At 31.8% G+C, this 14,077-nt stretch overlaps 2 protein-coding genes across 2 annotated transcripts in view; both read right to left on the bottom strand.

The window, feature by feature from the left end:
- The window catches only part of LOC144850895 (isoleucine--tRNA ligase, mitochondrial-like), an 82,176-nt gene extending 78,038 nt beyond the window's left edge, over positions 1-4,138 (bottom strand). The window contains exon 1 of the mRNA XM_078708402.1: positions 4,125-4,138. The gene's annotated coding sequence lies outside the window, so the exon portion shown is untranslated. The remainder of the gene's footprint in view (positions 1-4,124) is intronic.
- Positions 1-14,077, bottom strand: part of LOC144850920 (uncharacterized) — a 40,930-nt gene that overhangs the window by 12,063 nt on the left and 14,790 nt on the right. Inside the window, exon 3 of the mRNA XM_078708439.1 lies at positions 5,493-5,667. Within this exon, the coding sequence (XP_078564565.1) occupies positions 5,493-5,667 (175 nt within the window). The remainder of the gene's footprint in view (positions 1-5,492; positions 5,668-14,077) is intronic.

Here is a 14,077-nt window from a genome sequence, read left to right on the forward strand (position 1 = left end):
GTAATAAGCTGGCCGGGCAATGTACAATGTATTATCTCTTTCTTATGTTAATACTGTATCACTACTATATCATCTTATGAATGAGCTTTACACAACATGACCATATACAACCAAATTGCCATTGCTTTATTGTATTTACAGAACGGGACAAACACAAGAGTATACAATGCCCTGGTATGTTGAGTCCAGACTGAATACTAGGCCTTAATAGGAAATAAGTAGAACAGCATTTCATGTATTGTACGGCCTGGTATTGCTGCATTCTTATGGTAAACCACAGATCAGCAGGGTAAACCCACTATGCCTGGATAGTAGGGTGAACTGTAGTTAGAGCATACGACTCTGCTTACAGTAATACTTAGTGCGGAGTGACTGCACTTAGCAGGACTGTGTACATAAGTATGATGACTCATACTGTTAGATTAGCCAGGATAAAGTATCAACCATGGATTTACTGAACTAATCAAATATCAGCTCACACACGGAGAGCTTAGTACTAATGTGACTCACTTACACTACACAGAACATCAAATATTGAGTCACAAATACTTACTCACTCAGAATATAGTGGAATTTTAATTTATTAGTTTAAAATTAATTGGATAAAATTGGAAAAAGTATATAATATAAATTATTATTTAAGTGTTATGGGTAAACATATTTGGGGTCTTCCTTTTGTTGACATTGCGGAAGATGTATTACAGTGTTTATGACACCTGGTTTAAGAAGATTCATGAACCAGGCACCTAATAAACTTAGCGCCAACTACAGCAGTCTCTGGAAAATCCTAAATTAGAACTTCTTGCTTCATATAGAATTAGAAGGAAGTATATAATGGGTTAGGTAGGTGAAGTAGCATAAATATAAACACTTTACATTTATACAAAAAGAAGATAAGCTATTAAAATATTATACTGTAAACATGTCACTGAAATTAGTATAAGCTCTGTGTACACTATCAAACTTTATATGATGTGCCCATATATGGACATGATGATGTCAAATCACTACCGGTACTATATTTAGGCATATCACTACCATATTTGGGCACATCACACTTTTTTTGTCAAACTAGTTTGATAGTGTAGACAGAGCTTTAGAGACTTGTGCTATAAATACTGTAGATTACAGTATATAATAAAATATCAATGGGATATTTGATGTTATACATTTTAAATGACTAATAATGTGATATAATTTAATCAGCAATTTTTTACTGGTAGAGGTTTGCAACAGAGACTCGTTTTTAAGATGTACCACTAGTCTACGTATAAACAACTTTAGTACTTCTAAAGAGTAAAATCCACCAATGAATTTCAATTGCTTTGGTTAGATCAGTGTTATTTATAGCAACATGGTGAGGTGGATTCAATGACATTGTTTTATTTACTCAAAATAATTACATCACAATCCCAAAATTGGATGGCATCATAATCTAAAAATTGGATGACATCATATAGACACAAACTTGGATGAAATCATAAATCTCAAAATTGGATGACAACAATTAATATTCATAATCAAAATAAAAAGGTAACATTTAGTAAGCTAACTTGGTCTACATTATGTAGTTGGCAACAACATTTAAGGAGATTTGTGTACTGTTGTGGAAATTACAACCGACTCTCCTTCCCACGCATTGAAGACGTAAACACATTATTCTGTATAGTATTAAATTGGTAAGATTATGCGATGTAGACATCTTGAGCGGAGTGATGTACATTTAGTTTCATGAGAATTAAATCTAGTTACTACTGTATATTAGCCAACGTACATGAGGATAGAATATAAAGTAGTCATTTAATGCAATATAACATGTTACTCTTCGATATAGCTATATTTAAAACCTGCAAAAAATCAAATTTAGTGAATATTCCTCTATTTTTATAATTTTTGTTAGATACTGATCCCACTCTTTTACAGTAATTATGTTTATTTTACAAGAAAAGAAAATTATTTACAAAAAAAACAACAAAATATATTGGTTCAGACTTATTAAAGTGCTGTACAAGGTTTACTAAACAATACTATACAGTACTACAGTACTTTTGTTTTCTATTATTATTCCAATAATAAGCTGGTTCCAAAGTGACTGGGCCGACCTGAATAATTGATTAATTAATGGCCAATTAACAAGGTTTAAAAGGACGTCATACTGCAGGCAGCTTACCAATGCTTAAGTGTTACATGTTAATTTTATTAAGTTCTTAAATAATGTACCGGTATAACTGATCCTTTGGGATGATATTATTAATACATTATAATTATATACAAAGATGTACACATTATAAAAATGTATCAAATTACACTTTTCGTTTGTGAACCATATTGTTAATTTTCATCTACATTACTTAATTATATAGTAACTGACATCAATTGAAATATAAGAAATCAGTTCTCTTTTGAACGGTTTGTTTTAGTACAAATACCTAAAAGCTGGGATACTTCTTTAATTAAGACCTAATTTATTAATTTTTTTTTATTTATTCAATTTTCTGCCATATATGTACAATACAAAGAAGACAAAACAAATATAGGCAAGGAAAGACCAAACAGGTGCTAAACACCTACAGTACTGTATGCTAGTTGGTCAACCCAGAACTGAGCACAGAAATAAACCAAAAAAAAAAAATTTAATATTAATAATTATTAAATGTGTTATTTTTATTATTTCATACGTTAAACCATTTTTAAACAATGCTGTCACCAGTGTCATTGGACAAAAAAATCAATATTTAAAAAGTCAAGATTCATTTGCCAACGTCATCAACGACGCAAACTCATATTAATGTTAATATAATGAACCTAGATCTCTTGTCAGTTAAGGGAAATCAACAAGCACTTCACATCAAAATATCAACATTGCTTTCTGGCGCTCGACCAAGTAAACATTTACGTCAGATTGCAGACGTAATTAACATTTTGGTTTGGACAGGTAAAATAGTGGTAAACACTTCCGCTCAGAATAGACAATTTACTTTGATTCAATTAAATTGTCCCTTTTTTTCTTTTTCTGGATCAAAGCGTAATTGTTCATGGTGACTCTTTTATTGCTATATCTTTGTATGATAAAAAAATAAAATAAAATGATATACTTTAAATCATTCCTGTGTTCTCATTGATCTAACCTGCCCGGCTCTTTTAACTGTTTTCTTTTTAATTTTTTTGACAATTTTTAATGACATTTTAAAAAATTTACATGAGGTAGCTGACTCATTTGAGTTGCAACGATGTATTTTGCTAACCCTGCCCCTGCTCAGCATTTTCTCATCTCTTATTTTTTTATATTGTATTGATTTTATGGTGGTCAAATAAATAAACAAAACAAAACAAAATTAATGAACAAACAGCCGACCAAAAATAGTATATTAGATTAGAAAACTAAAATTTAATTTTGATTTAATATTCACAATTAATATGATTTACTGTATAGTGCCATTGTCAATATTATATTTATCAATTTGTAATCACAATTTGCAATCACAATAATCATTTCATAGTAATCATAACATTATCATTAAATATATCTTACTCAGCAAGATGAAACATAACAATGCTGGCTCCATAAAATGTACAAATTAAACAGCATTAACTGCAACGAGATGGAAAGGTCATTGAAATGTCACGACGAGTCTTGGGAAAAAAGGAAATGGTAACAAAGTCCCTGGATGTTAGATAATGAATAATTCATATCATCACAAAGATGATAAGATGACGCATAATGTACAACATTTATGTACAATAGTATGTGAACGAGTTAAATAGAGAGAAAAGAATATTTTGAGAGAACGACCTTTATGGAATTATTCTCACCATTCAACAAATACAAAGCATAATGTACAACATTTATGTACAATAGTATGTGAATGAGTTAAATATAGAGAGAAGAATATTTTGAGAGAACGACCTTTATGGAATTATTCTCACCATTTTAGTGCAAGACAATGTAACATTTTGTACAAAATGCTAACAATGCAACAGTACCTTCAATCCTTAAAATTGGTACAAATAACGCATGTCACATGATTCTAAATCAACCAATCAAAAAGCAAGGATATGTAACACTGAGAACTTACTAATTCTCACATTTCCAATCCATAGCCCTCAGTGAATGTTCCCCCAAAATTTTACTCAGTTTTCCTAGAAGCCTAGCTTTCGGAAAGCATTTTAAAATTTATATGGGAATTTTTGTTTTTGTAAGCCTCTTCATTTTTATAATATACTCATACATACACACAGTGGCAAAAGAAACCTGTAATACTTTTAGTTATTTGCCTCAGCCTTCTTGAGCATCTTTACTGTATTGCCTTCTGTGCCGTGTATGCCTAATTTATTGTACAAAAAACTATTTGAAAAAAAAAATTCAATTTCTTGAAATGTAATTTATAAATAGAAAATGACATTTGTTTTTGCAAAATTTTATTTTGTAATGAAATTGTATATAAAACAGATTAGTAAATTAAATGATGAATCACCCAGCGGGGTTATCTCTCTGAAACATGTGTGACAACGACGACGACAGAAGAGTTTATTTAGGGAATAAAGTTGCAGGAATGCATGTCCAATGTCTTCTTCTTGTTATTTAAACTTTTCGCAATTACAGAAGTATGTCAACTATGTTTGATGAGTCATGTTTAAGAAACCTCTGGATTCAACGACCAGCAACAGGAGTATAATCATGGAATCGGGTATCACATGACCAATCCACAAGGCATGTCGGGTGTCAGCGGTTAAATTCACGATTAGTAAGCAAATATGCACAAGGTAATTTCTTTTGTCTTGATCGTGGGTTGTGTTTACCTGATCTTGCAATATGGCACCTCTTTTCTCAGATTATTCCATTTTAAATTGTCTAGTTTTTCCCGTGAGCATTTGATGTTTCCCTGCGGATCGCATGGAATTAGTTTGAGCAAATGAGTCATCAATTAGCATATGTTGATAGATCGACTTGTAAACAACAAATATGATCATGTAATGTAACCTTTGTTTTTAAAGCACTTTAATTTAAGATTAGATGCAAATTTCAATCCAATAATCATGTGCATTTAAATTATGGCATCAAAATAAATTGGATTTTTTGAATGAGGGATGTTTTTTATCATTATTGTAGTACTGTAGACATGAACGGATCCAACATTATAGATTAAAAGGGGGAGGGGGGAGGTTAAATATTTCATAAGTGATAAAAACGGGTTGCAGAAAAATAAAAACAGTTATTTTATTTTAAAAAGACATGACTTCTGTTTAATTTTAGGGTGAGGGGAGGGAGGGCTAAAGCCTGTTTATCCACCTGTCTAAATCCGTGCCTGGTAGATAACAACATGTTGCTCACATGCATTAACAACACACCTCTATCCTACTACAATACCACAACAACTCTCTCACACCATCAACAAACCCTCTCACATTGTCACCAAGGTTTCAATATAGTGATACATCCAATTGTCCAATTATCAATCTATTTTCTCATACCCAACTAAACAAGGACTCACCTGTTACCAAGGAAACATTGTTGAAAACTTGTGTAAGTAGGTTGAGTATGGTGTTAAGAAAGCTGTCAGGTGCAAGCTTGCCCAAGTCCTGCGTACACTGGTCATACACTATCACACCACAGATATTGTCTGTGTCCAACTTGCATGCGTTTTCAAGAAGTTCTTTAATCGTCACCTGGAAAATTATGCAAATTAATTTACTGGTTATGCAAATATGGTAATAGTTTAGATTTCTACAGATTGTCATGTAAGATTTATTGCATAATAATAATATGCATATTTTGTACAACATGAATCAATGGCAAATTAAATGATTTAAAAGAATATTAAATAATAACAATAATATGCACATATTGTAGAACATGAATAAATAGCACATTATGCAAATTATGTAGGAAATTAACTATTTAAGCTAAGTAGCTGAGGATGAAAAAAAAACTTAGTAAAGTGTAAAACAGATAAAATAATCAAGAATTTACTAGTTATTAAACGGAAGGCTAGGTAATGGGTGAGGGGTAAATAGAGGGCTGACAGGTAAATTAAGGAAAAATTAAGCAAATTGATCTGAAATAAATGAAAATAAATTATAAAACCCTAAATTTCTTGGTAATTATTCATTCATTCCTTGGTATTTCTGTGGATAAACAGTTATTTACAGTAGGTCTGTTAATATTAAACTATGTCTCTAATCCAGATTTGAGAATACTTAAATATTTTCAAGAATTAAAACCGTAAAACAATCAGTTAACTGTTTTAAAAATCCTTTATTTAAATGATTAGATACCAGATTTTGATTTTACTCTAAGATCCGACACGATTTTACAACCACAACAAAATTAAGCATTAAATACAGAATAAAGTCATTATACTTTTGTAAATTATAAATATTTCACAGACAGAATAAATTTATTGAATGATAAACAAAAGTCTTTATTATGAGATAACAATCAAATTTCAATTATTATGAGTAATTCATTATTGTAATTGGCCCGAAGCGTCGCCGCTTACCTACCAGGTACAACACAACACTGGTTGCTGCTTAGTCAACTGGTACTTAGTCACATCTAACAATAAAATAATTATTCAAAACGATGCAATGATTTGTCATCATTGTTTGCATACCAGCTCCTATACTAATGAATTTTCCCACACAATTGTTAGGATAGGAAATTAAGTACTGTACTCAACAAAACCAATGGTAACTATACTGTGTATATTTTATAACAAGATGTGGGAGGTCCTTTTTTTTTATACCACAACTATTTTACATTTGTCATGTGGTGTCAATAACCTTGACCTGCATGATCCTGATTACTATTCAATGATATTAAAACATTAATGTATTGGTCTAGCATCAGGCAAACATTAATGTATTGGTCTAGCACCAGGTAAACATTAATGTATTGGTCTAGAACCAGATAAACATTAATGTATTGGTCTAGCACCAGGTAAACATTAATGTATTGGTCTAGCATCAGGTAAACATTAATGTATTGGTCTAGCACCAGGTAAACATTAATGTATTGGTCTAGCACCAGGTAAACATTAATGTATTGGTCTAGCACCAGGTAAACATTAATGTATTGGTCTAGCACCAGGTAGACATTAATGTATTGGTCTAGCACCAGGTAAACATTAATGTATTGGTCTAGCACCAGGTAAACATTAATGTATTGGTCTAGCACCAGGTAAACATTAATGTATTGGTCTAACACCAGGTAAACATTAATGTATTGGTCTAGCACCAGGTAAACATTAATGTATTGGTCTAGCATCAGGTAAACATTAATGTATTGGTCTAGCACCAGGTAAACATTAATGTATTGGTCTAGCACCAGGTAAACATTAATGTATTGGTCTAGCATCAGGTAAACATTAATGTATTGGTCTAGCACCAGGTAAACATTAATGTATTGGTCTAGCATCAGGTAAACATTAATGTATTGGTCTAGCACCAGGTAAACATTAATGTATTGGTCTAGCACCAGGTAAACATTAATGTATTGGTCTAGCACCAGGTAAACATTAATGTATTGGTCTAGCACCAGATAAACATTAATGTATTGGTCTAGCATCAGGTAAACATTAATGTATTGGTCTAGCACCAGATAAACATTAATGTATTGGTCTAACACCAGGTAAACATTAATGTATTGGTCTAGCACCAGGTAAACATTAATGTATTGGTCTAGCACCAGATAAACATTAATGTATTGGTCTAGCACCAGGTAAACATTAATGTATTGGTCTAGCACCAGGTAAACATTAATGTATTGGTCTAGCATCAGGTAAACATTAATGTATTGGTCTAGCACCAGGTAAACATTAATGTATTGGTCTAGCACCAGATAAACATTAATGTATTGGTCTAGCACCAGGTAAACATTAATGTATTGGTCTAGCACCAGGTAAACATTAATGTATTGGTCTAGCACCAGGTAAACATTAATGTATTGGTCTAGCACCAGGTAAACATTAATGTATTGGTCTAGCAACAGGTAAACACTAATGTATTGGTCTAGCACCAGGTAAACATTAATGTATTGGTCTAGCATCAGGTAAACATTAATGTATTGGTCTAGCACCAGGTAAACATTAATGTATTATACTATGTACAAACTGAATTCATATTTACTATAATTAATCAATTTACAGCTGATGATTGATGAATTAATCCGGATTTAGGTTATTAAAGACATTTTATATTCTTATATTAAAATGAAACAAAATAAAGGTAATATAACTACATACTTAAAAATTAATAATATTTCTAAGCGCAAAATTACAAAGTTCTGACTGAAAAACTGCAAGTTAACCTCTCTGCCATTTTACATTGCTTACATCTATACACATTTGTAAAAGCATATAGGACATAATATTGTAAAGAAATTGATAGATAGTTAGCTGATCATAATGAAAGTTGGAAATTAAAATAAAGTAGAAAGTGAATAATACTCACACCTAAAGATCACAAAACAAATTTACAGAATCTCGCATCACACTATTACAAGACAAAGTTTCACTCTCAGTCACTTCGGTTTAATAGACGTTGCACAATTACAATGGGCAAAACAATTCAAGTTATGAATTATAAACCATTTACCAGGTAAAAGTCTCAATAGCATTAAGCAATAAAACTTCAAAAAATGAAATAATTTGACGTGTTATGACTCAACCTTAGAAGCCCGACAGTCAGAAGGTTAGGCAGTGAATCACAGAAACCAAAGCCAACATGTCAATCAGCGTGAGACTCGCAAGAACCCTGGCAGCAGCAGCTACATAATCAAGGTGCGTCGCTACTGCAACTCGCTATCGCAAGAAAAAAGTATACGAAAGCATTCAACATACAATAATTCACTATTGTACCTCATCTATAATACTTTTCCTTGTAAGAGAGCATGCGCTTACATTACAGTAAGCTGAACCAATAAAAAAAATGGTAGAAATCTAACATTAACGTAAGGAAACAAAACATTTACAAACTTATACATTTTCACAATGACATTCACATTAATTAGTACAGGAACTTGGATATCATGTAGCACGGTCACCTCAAAGATATTGTTATAAACTATTTTAAAACAAAATTCTGGAAGACAGTCATGCGATTTAAGATAAATAAAAATTGCAAACCGGCCACTGGACGGATGCCACGCAAACCTTGGATGACTGACTACCTTTAGTTTACACACTGGATCAATGCCATACAAATTTGGGATTCTGTCTGTAATCTTACGTAAATACGGGGAAGGTCTAATGAATCCCATGATCCTTTGCTGTCTCGTTCTCAAGGTCAAGTTCGTTCACTTAAATAATTTTCTTTTTCTGCCTGAGGTCATTAACATAGAAGCCACGTCCTCGCGGATTGTGATGAGTAACAATTGTAATCTAATCAGGAATTGAAAATGCAATCATCGTCGCATCAAATACGTGAAATCATGAATCACCTGATAAATCATCAACAACGTAGATTATAATCTCAATTCAGATTAAATTCAATTTTTTTGAGTCAAAATATAATTTTTTTAAATATTTTTATATTGATTCTAAGTACCTTTTTCTAAAATCTATCTAACAACTCTGTGAACCCAATTACTGAGGTTTAAAATATAGTTTATCAGATAAACTTCTTAAAGGTCTGTCTACACTATCATTGCATCAAACTTTGTGACAAAAAAAAATTGATGTGCCCATATATGGACATGATGATGTCATATCACTACCATATTTGGGAATATTACTACCATATTTAGGGACACACAAACTAGTTTGATCGTATAGACATAGCTTAATAAAGAGTGAAACTTCCAGTAAAAGTATAGTTTTAATAACCTTGTCCGTATGGTTATAAAAACAATGGAATCATTATAGTTTATGACATATTTCCACTGTGTGTAAAAGGGAAATACAAACAAAGTATGGTTTGTGCTTTTTCCATGAAACAATTCACTGTTACTAATTCCGGGGCAATTCCCAATTTGTATTTATACTTTTACAACCCTGGGAAAAGATGATGAAATGTAGATAGATACAGTAAATTTAAATCCTAGATTTTCAAAACTTTCAAAACATAAAAAATGAAATCTTCAAAAAATGTTTTCATCTGGTTTTTATATTAAATCTGTATAATTATATTAATTCTTTATGTTAAACCATGAATACGTACGTCTGCATGTTAAAGTAATTCATTTGAAGAAGTGGTAGACCCAGAAAATGAAAAAACTTAAGTTAACATGCACACATACGTATTCCTGAATGGTTTAACATAAAGAATTATATACAGATGAAAAATGAAGATTAAGAAAATCAGATTTTGCCATTTTGTTGTTTTAATAAAGTTAATCACTTCCACTGGAAAAAAACGAAAACAAATAATTATAAAATGACAAAACAAACTGTTAAATTACAACAATACGCCATTTTCATAAATATATCAATCATTCGATTTCATTTTTGAAAAGTTTTTGGAAATAGTTTTTTATTAAGTTCAGTACAAAAGCTAGTTCAGGGAATGGATTTAAAAGAGTTGTTGTTTTCACTGAAATTTCCAGATTATGGAATAATGCCAAACAAAAAGTTGGATATGTTTTTCTTTTTAGTTGTTTTCGCAAAAGTTTGGTGTATGTGAGTCATCAAGAGTCTAGATTTTTTTCTTTTGTGTTCTAAACAGGAAGGATAGATGATCATATCATGTATAATCAATTAGAAATTCATCATATTACTGTGTTATCAGTAAAAAGCATCTTTACTCGACCACAACAACAGAAAAAGATTAAATGATCCATTTGCAGCGGTGTCTGGTTGTTGCATCTTCTATTAAACATACAAATTAAAATATAAATACAACAATTTAAATATATTAATAAAAAAAAATCAAATAATGAATTAGAAATGAATTAAGTTATAAATAAAAGATTTATTGACCACCAGCTCTTTAGGTCATAAATATACTTCAGTACTACTACAGTAGAATCCCAACTGAGGGGACACCTTTCACAGGAAAGTGTGCCCTTTTAATTACCAGACATCCCAAAAGACCGGGATCTTCTGTATTGCTTTTATACTGGTCAATTAAAGTGCAGGAAACGTTCAGTTTTGGCTATCCAGAGACAGATTGGTAGTACATACACAAGTATAACACAATAATTAAGAAGGTGAAATACGATATGTATATTCTTAAAAAAATGTACAACAGAATTCTAACTATAAATGTATACCATTACTGAAATACAAGACATGTTTGTAAATTAGTAATTCACATTCCTGAAGGAATGCAAATGTTTGATAATTTACAAGTATCTGATTCCAACTGGATCATGACACATACAATTGTAATTTTGTGTATTTATAATCACAAGAAATAATTGTTTCCTTCTGATCAACACAAATATTTTAAATAATTTTAACAATCAAAGCTGATACACAAATTGGTGCACAGCTAAAAATCTAATAGGGAGGGGATGGCAAACTACAATAGAACCTCCTTGGGACATTACAAAGTGTCTCTTTAGGGATGTCCCCAGAATAGGTTGGTTTTAGTGTTAAAATATTATTATCCCTCATCTGTTTCATGGGAAAGTGTCCCCGTAATAGAGGTGTTCTCTGAAAAGAGGTTTTCCAAAGGAGGGGTATACTGTAGTAAAGTAGGAGAAAAAGCTAAAAATTTATAATAAAACCATGGAGAAATGACTCCACGATGATAAAACTTGATTTTCTTTTTTAAAACTGGATTTAATGAGTTAGTGCCTAATATCCTGGATGGTGTAGCACTTGAGTAGGCAGTGTAGTACAAGGGAAGGCCAGCGTACACAGGTTTTCACACGAGTCACAACAAACTGAGTCACTCTACCTTCCTGCGTGTGTAATACCAGAAGGACGGACAGACGATCAACAGCTTTGGACAGGTCACTAAATTAACCCCCTAGGGGCCTGTTTCTGCTGCGAAAAAATAACCATGTGATTAAATTACCCCCAATTTCTTGGTTGCAGACACATCAAAAAAGTTTCAATAACCGGTTTAAAATGGCATGGTCAGGATATAACAGGTTATTACTTTTTTAGCAGCACAAACTGCTGTTATTGACATAACCATGATAATAATTGACCAATCCACAGCAAGAAATAAAATTAGTCATACAGTAAAATTTACCGAAAATAAATTTTGAACATGGAAATTATTTAATAGACATTGTCAAGTAAAAGTACAGTAAATTGAGCCAGTAAGCATTATCATGGTTCACTTAACTACCGGTACTCAAGTACATTAAGATACAAACTTAACATGCTCTACCGGTAGTGATGTATTTCCAGTCATTTCAAACTGTAGTAGATCACTTCCTTTATAATGTCAATTTGAGAAGTCATAGACCTACTTTATATATAACATTGCATATTGCTGATGAATTATGGAGGGCAGAAGACTCTCCCAAAATGAAGAATTGTTATTTTTCACTTAAAATTAATCATTTGTTTACTTGCCAACTGAGGCTGGAATAAAAAAAAAACAATCGAAAAAAAACCAATAATTCATAATGAATCAAAAGATAGAGTTAAGAGTGCATAGAATGGTGTTCAGGTTATCGGAATAAAATTCAATCTACAACCGACGACGTATTGAGACAACGCAAGTGGTCATGTTCACCTTCTTATACCACCCAATATAATGTTGAGGTTAACTTAACTCAGAATGTAATAGAATAGTGATATACTGTACACACCTTCCTATCAGGTAATGATGTCATTTTTGTATAAATATCTCGGCATCTTTATTTCACTTTCAAAAAAGATTCAATAAGGCAAATAAAAATCCGTAGCAGCCAAAAAAGCTGGATTGAGGATTTTTTACAAAAGGCCTTTAAATAAAAACATCAAAACAAACAATTTCATGCAAAAAAATTTAAGCAGCAACATTGAAAACTTTCGCAATGAGCATAGAAGGTGAAAATCCAAGAGAATCAAAAGATGGGTGATGAACCATCAAAAGATGGGTGACGAACCTTTATACAGAAGCAGCTAAACTGCAATGTAACTTTGGTAATTTAATTTGTTTGATGAGGGCGACTTAAAAAAACGAGGCTGACATGCATGACGCCCTTAACACTTTTAATAGATGAAAGAGTATGTAAACATTGCTAAAACAAACCCCCATTGCTATAATTATCAAAATAAGAACATTTTGAAGCAAAAAATAATAAAATCTAATATAGTTTAAAGACTGTTACCAGTAAAAATGTTATTTTTAATTCATTGATTACATCCTATTGCCATAGGGGTACTGAACACAAACCACACACTTTACAATGGTTGTATTGATACTTAACTCCAACAAGGTCCACGATCTTAACAACAGTGATTCTAAGCCATTATGAGTCATTTTAACTTTGCAAGACTGAATTCAAGAAAAACTTAATTAGGAAATGGTATTATCTTTAAATGATGTTTTTCCAAGGAATTAGTCTCTTATCTCAATATGCAAAGAGACATTATTTAATTCTGTACGTGATGTAATGCAAGATAAATCCTAGTGAGGAGAGAAGTAAGATTACATACATTGCATTGTATTATGTTTGACAAATATCTAAAGCTCTGTCCACACTATCAAACTACACTATCAAACTAGTTTGAGAAAAAAAAGTGTGACGTGTCCAAATATGGTAGTGATATGCCCAAATATGGTAGTGATATGACATCATCATGTCCAGGGCACATCACATTTTGTCACATAAAGTTTGATAGTGTAGACAGAGATTTAGGCTACTTATTTCAGGATGCCATGGAGTGATATTAAGTTGAGACTTCTTTCTCCTCAGAGAAACAAACAAAAGAATGCAAAGTGTGAAAGGAAGGGATTCAAATATAATTCATAAGATACGTTGAGATATGATGCATTGTCCCAAGAGTTGGTAAACAATGATGCATCCTATAAATAAAGCAATGACACCAATATCAAGTTGTCAACAAATGACTTAAAAATGAGCTAAGATATCCAGGTATGTGCTTAAATCTGAGGAGTATGTTATAAGATCACATGATGAGAATGAGATAACAATAGCAAGGTGAGTCATCTATTGTCTGCTGTCATGGCT

This window comes from Antedon bifida, chromosome 1 (genome assembly GCF_963402885.1).
Source record: "Antedon bifida chromosome 1, ecAntBifi1.1, whole genome shotgun sequence".
Lineage (NCBI taxonomy): Eukaryota > Metazoa > Echinodermata > Crinoidea > Comatulida > Antedonidae > Antedon > Antedon bifida.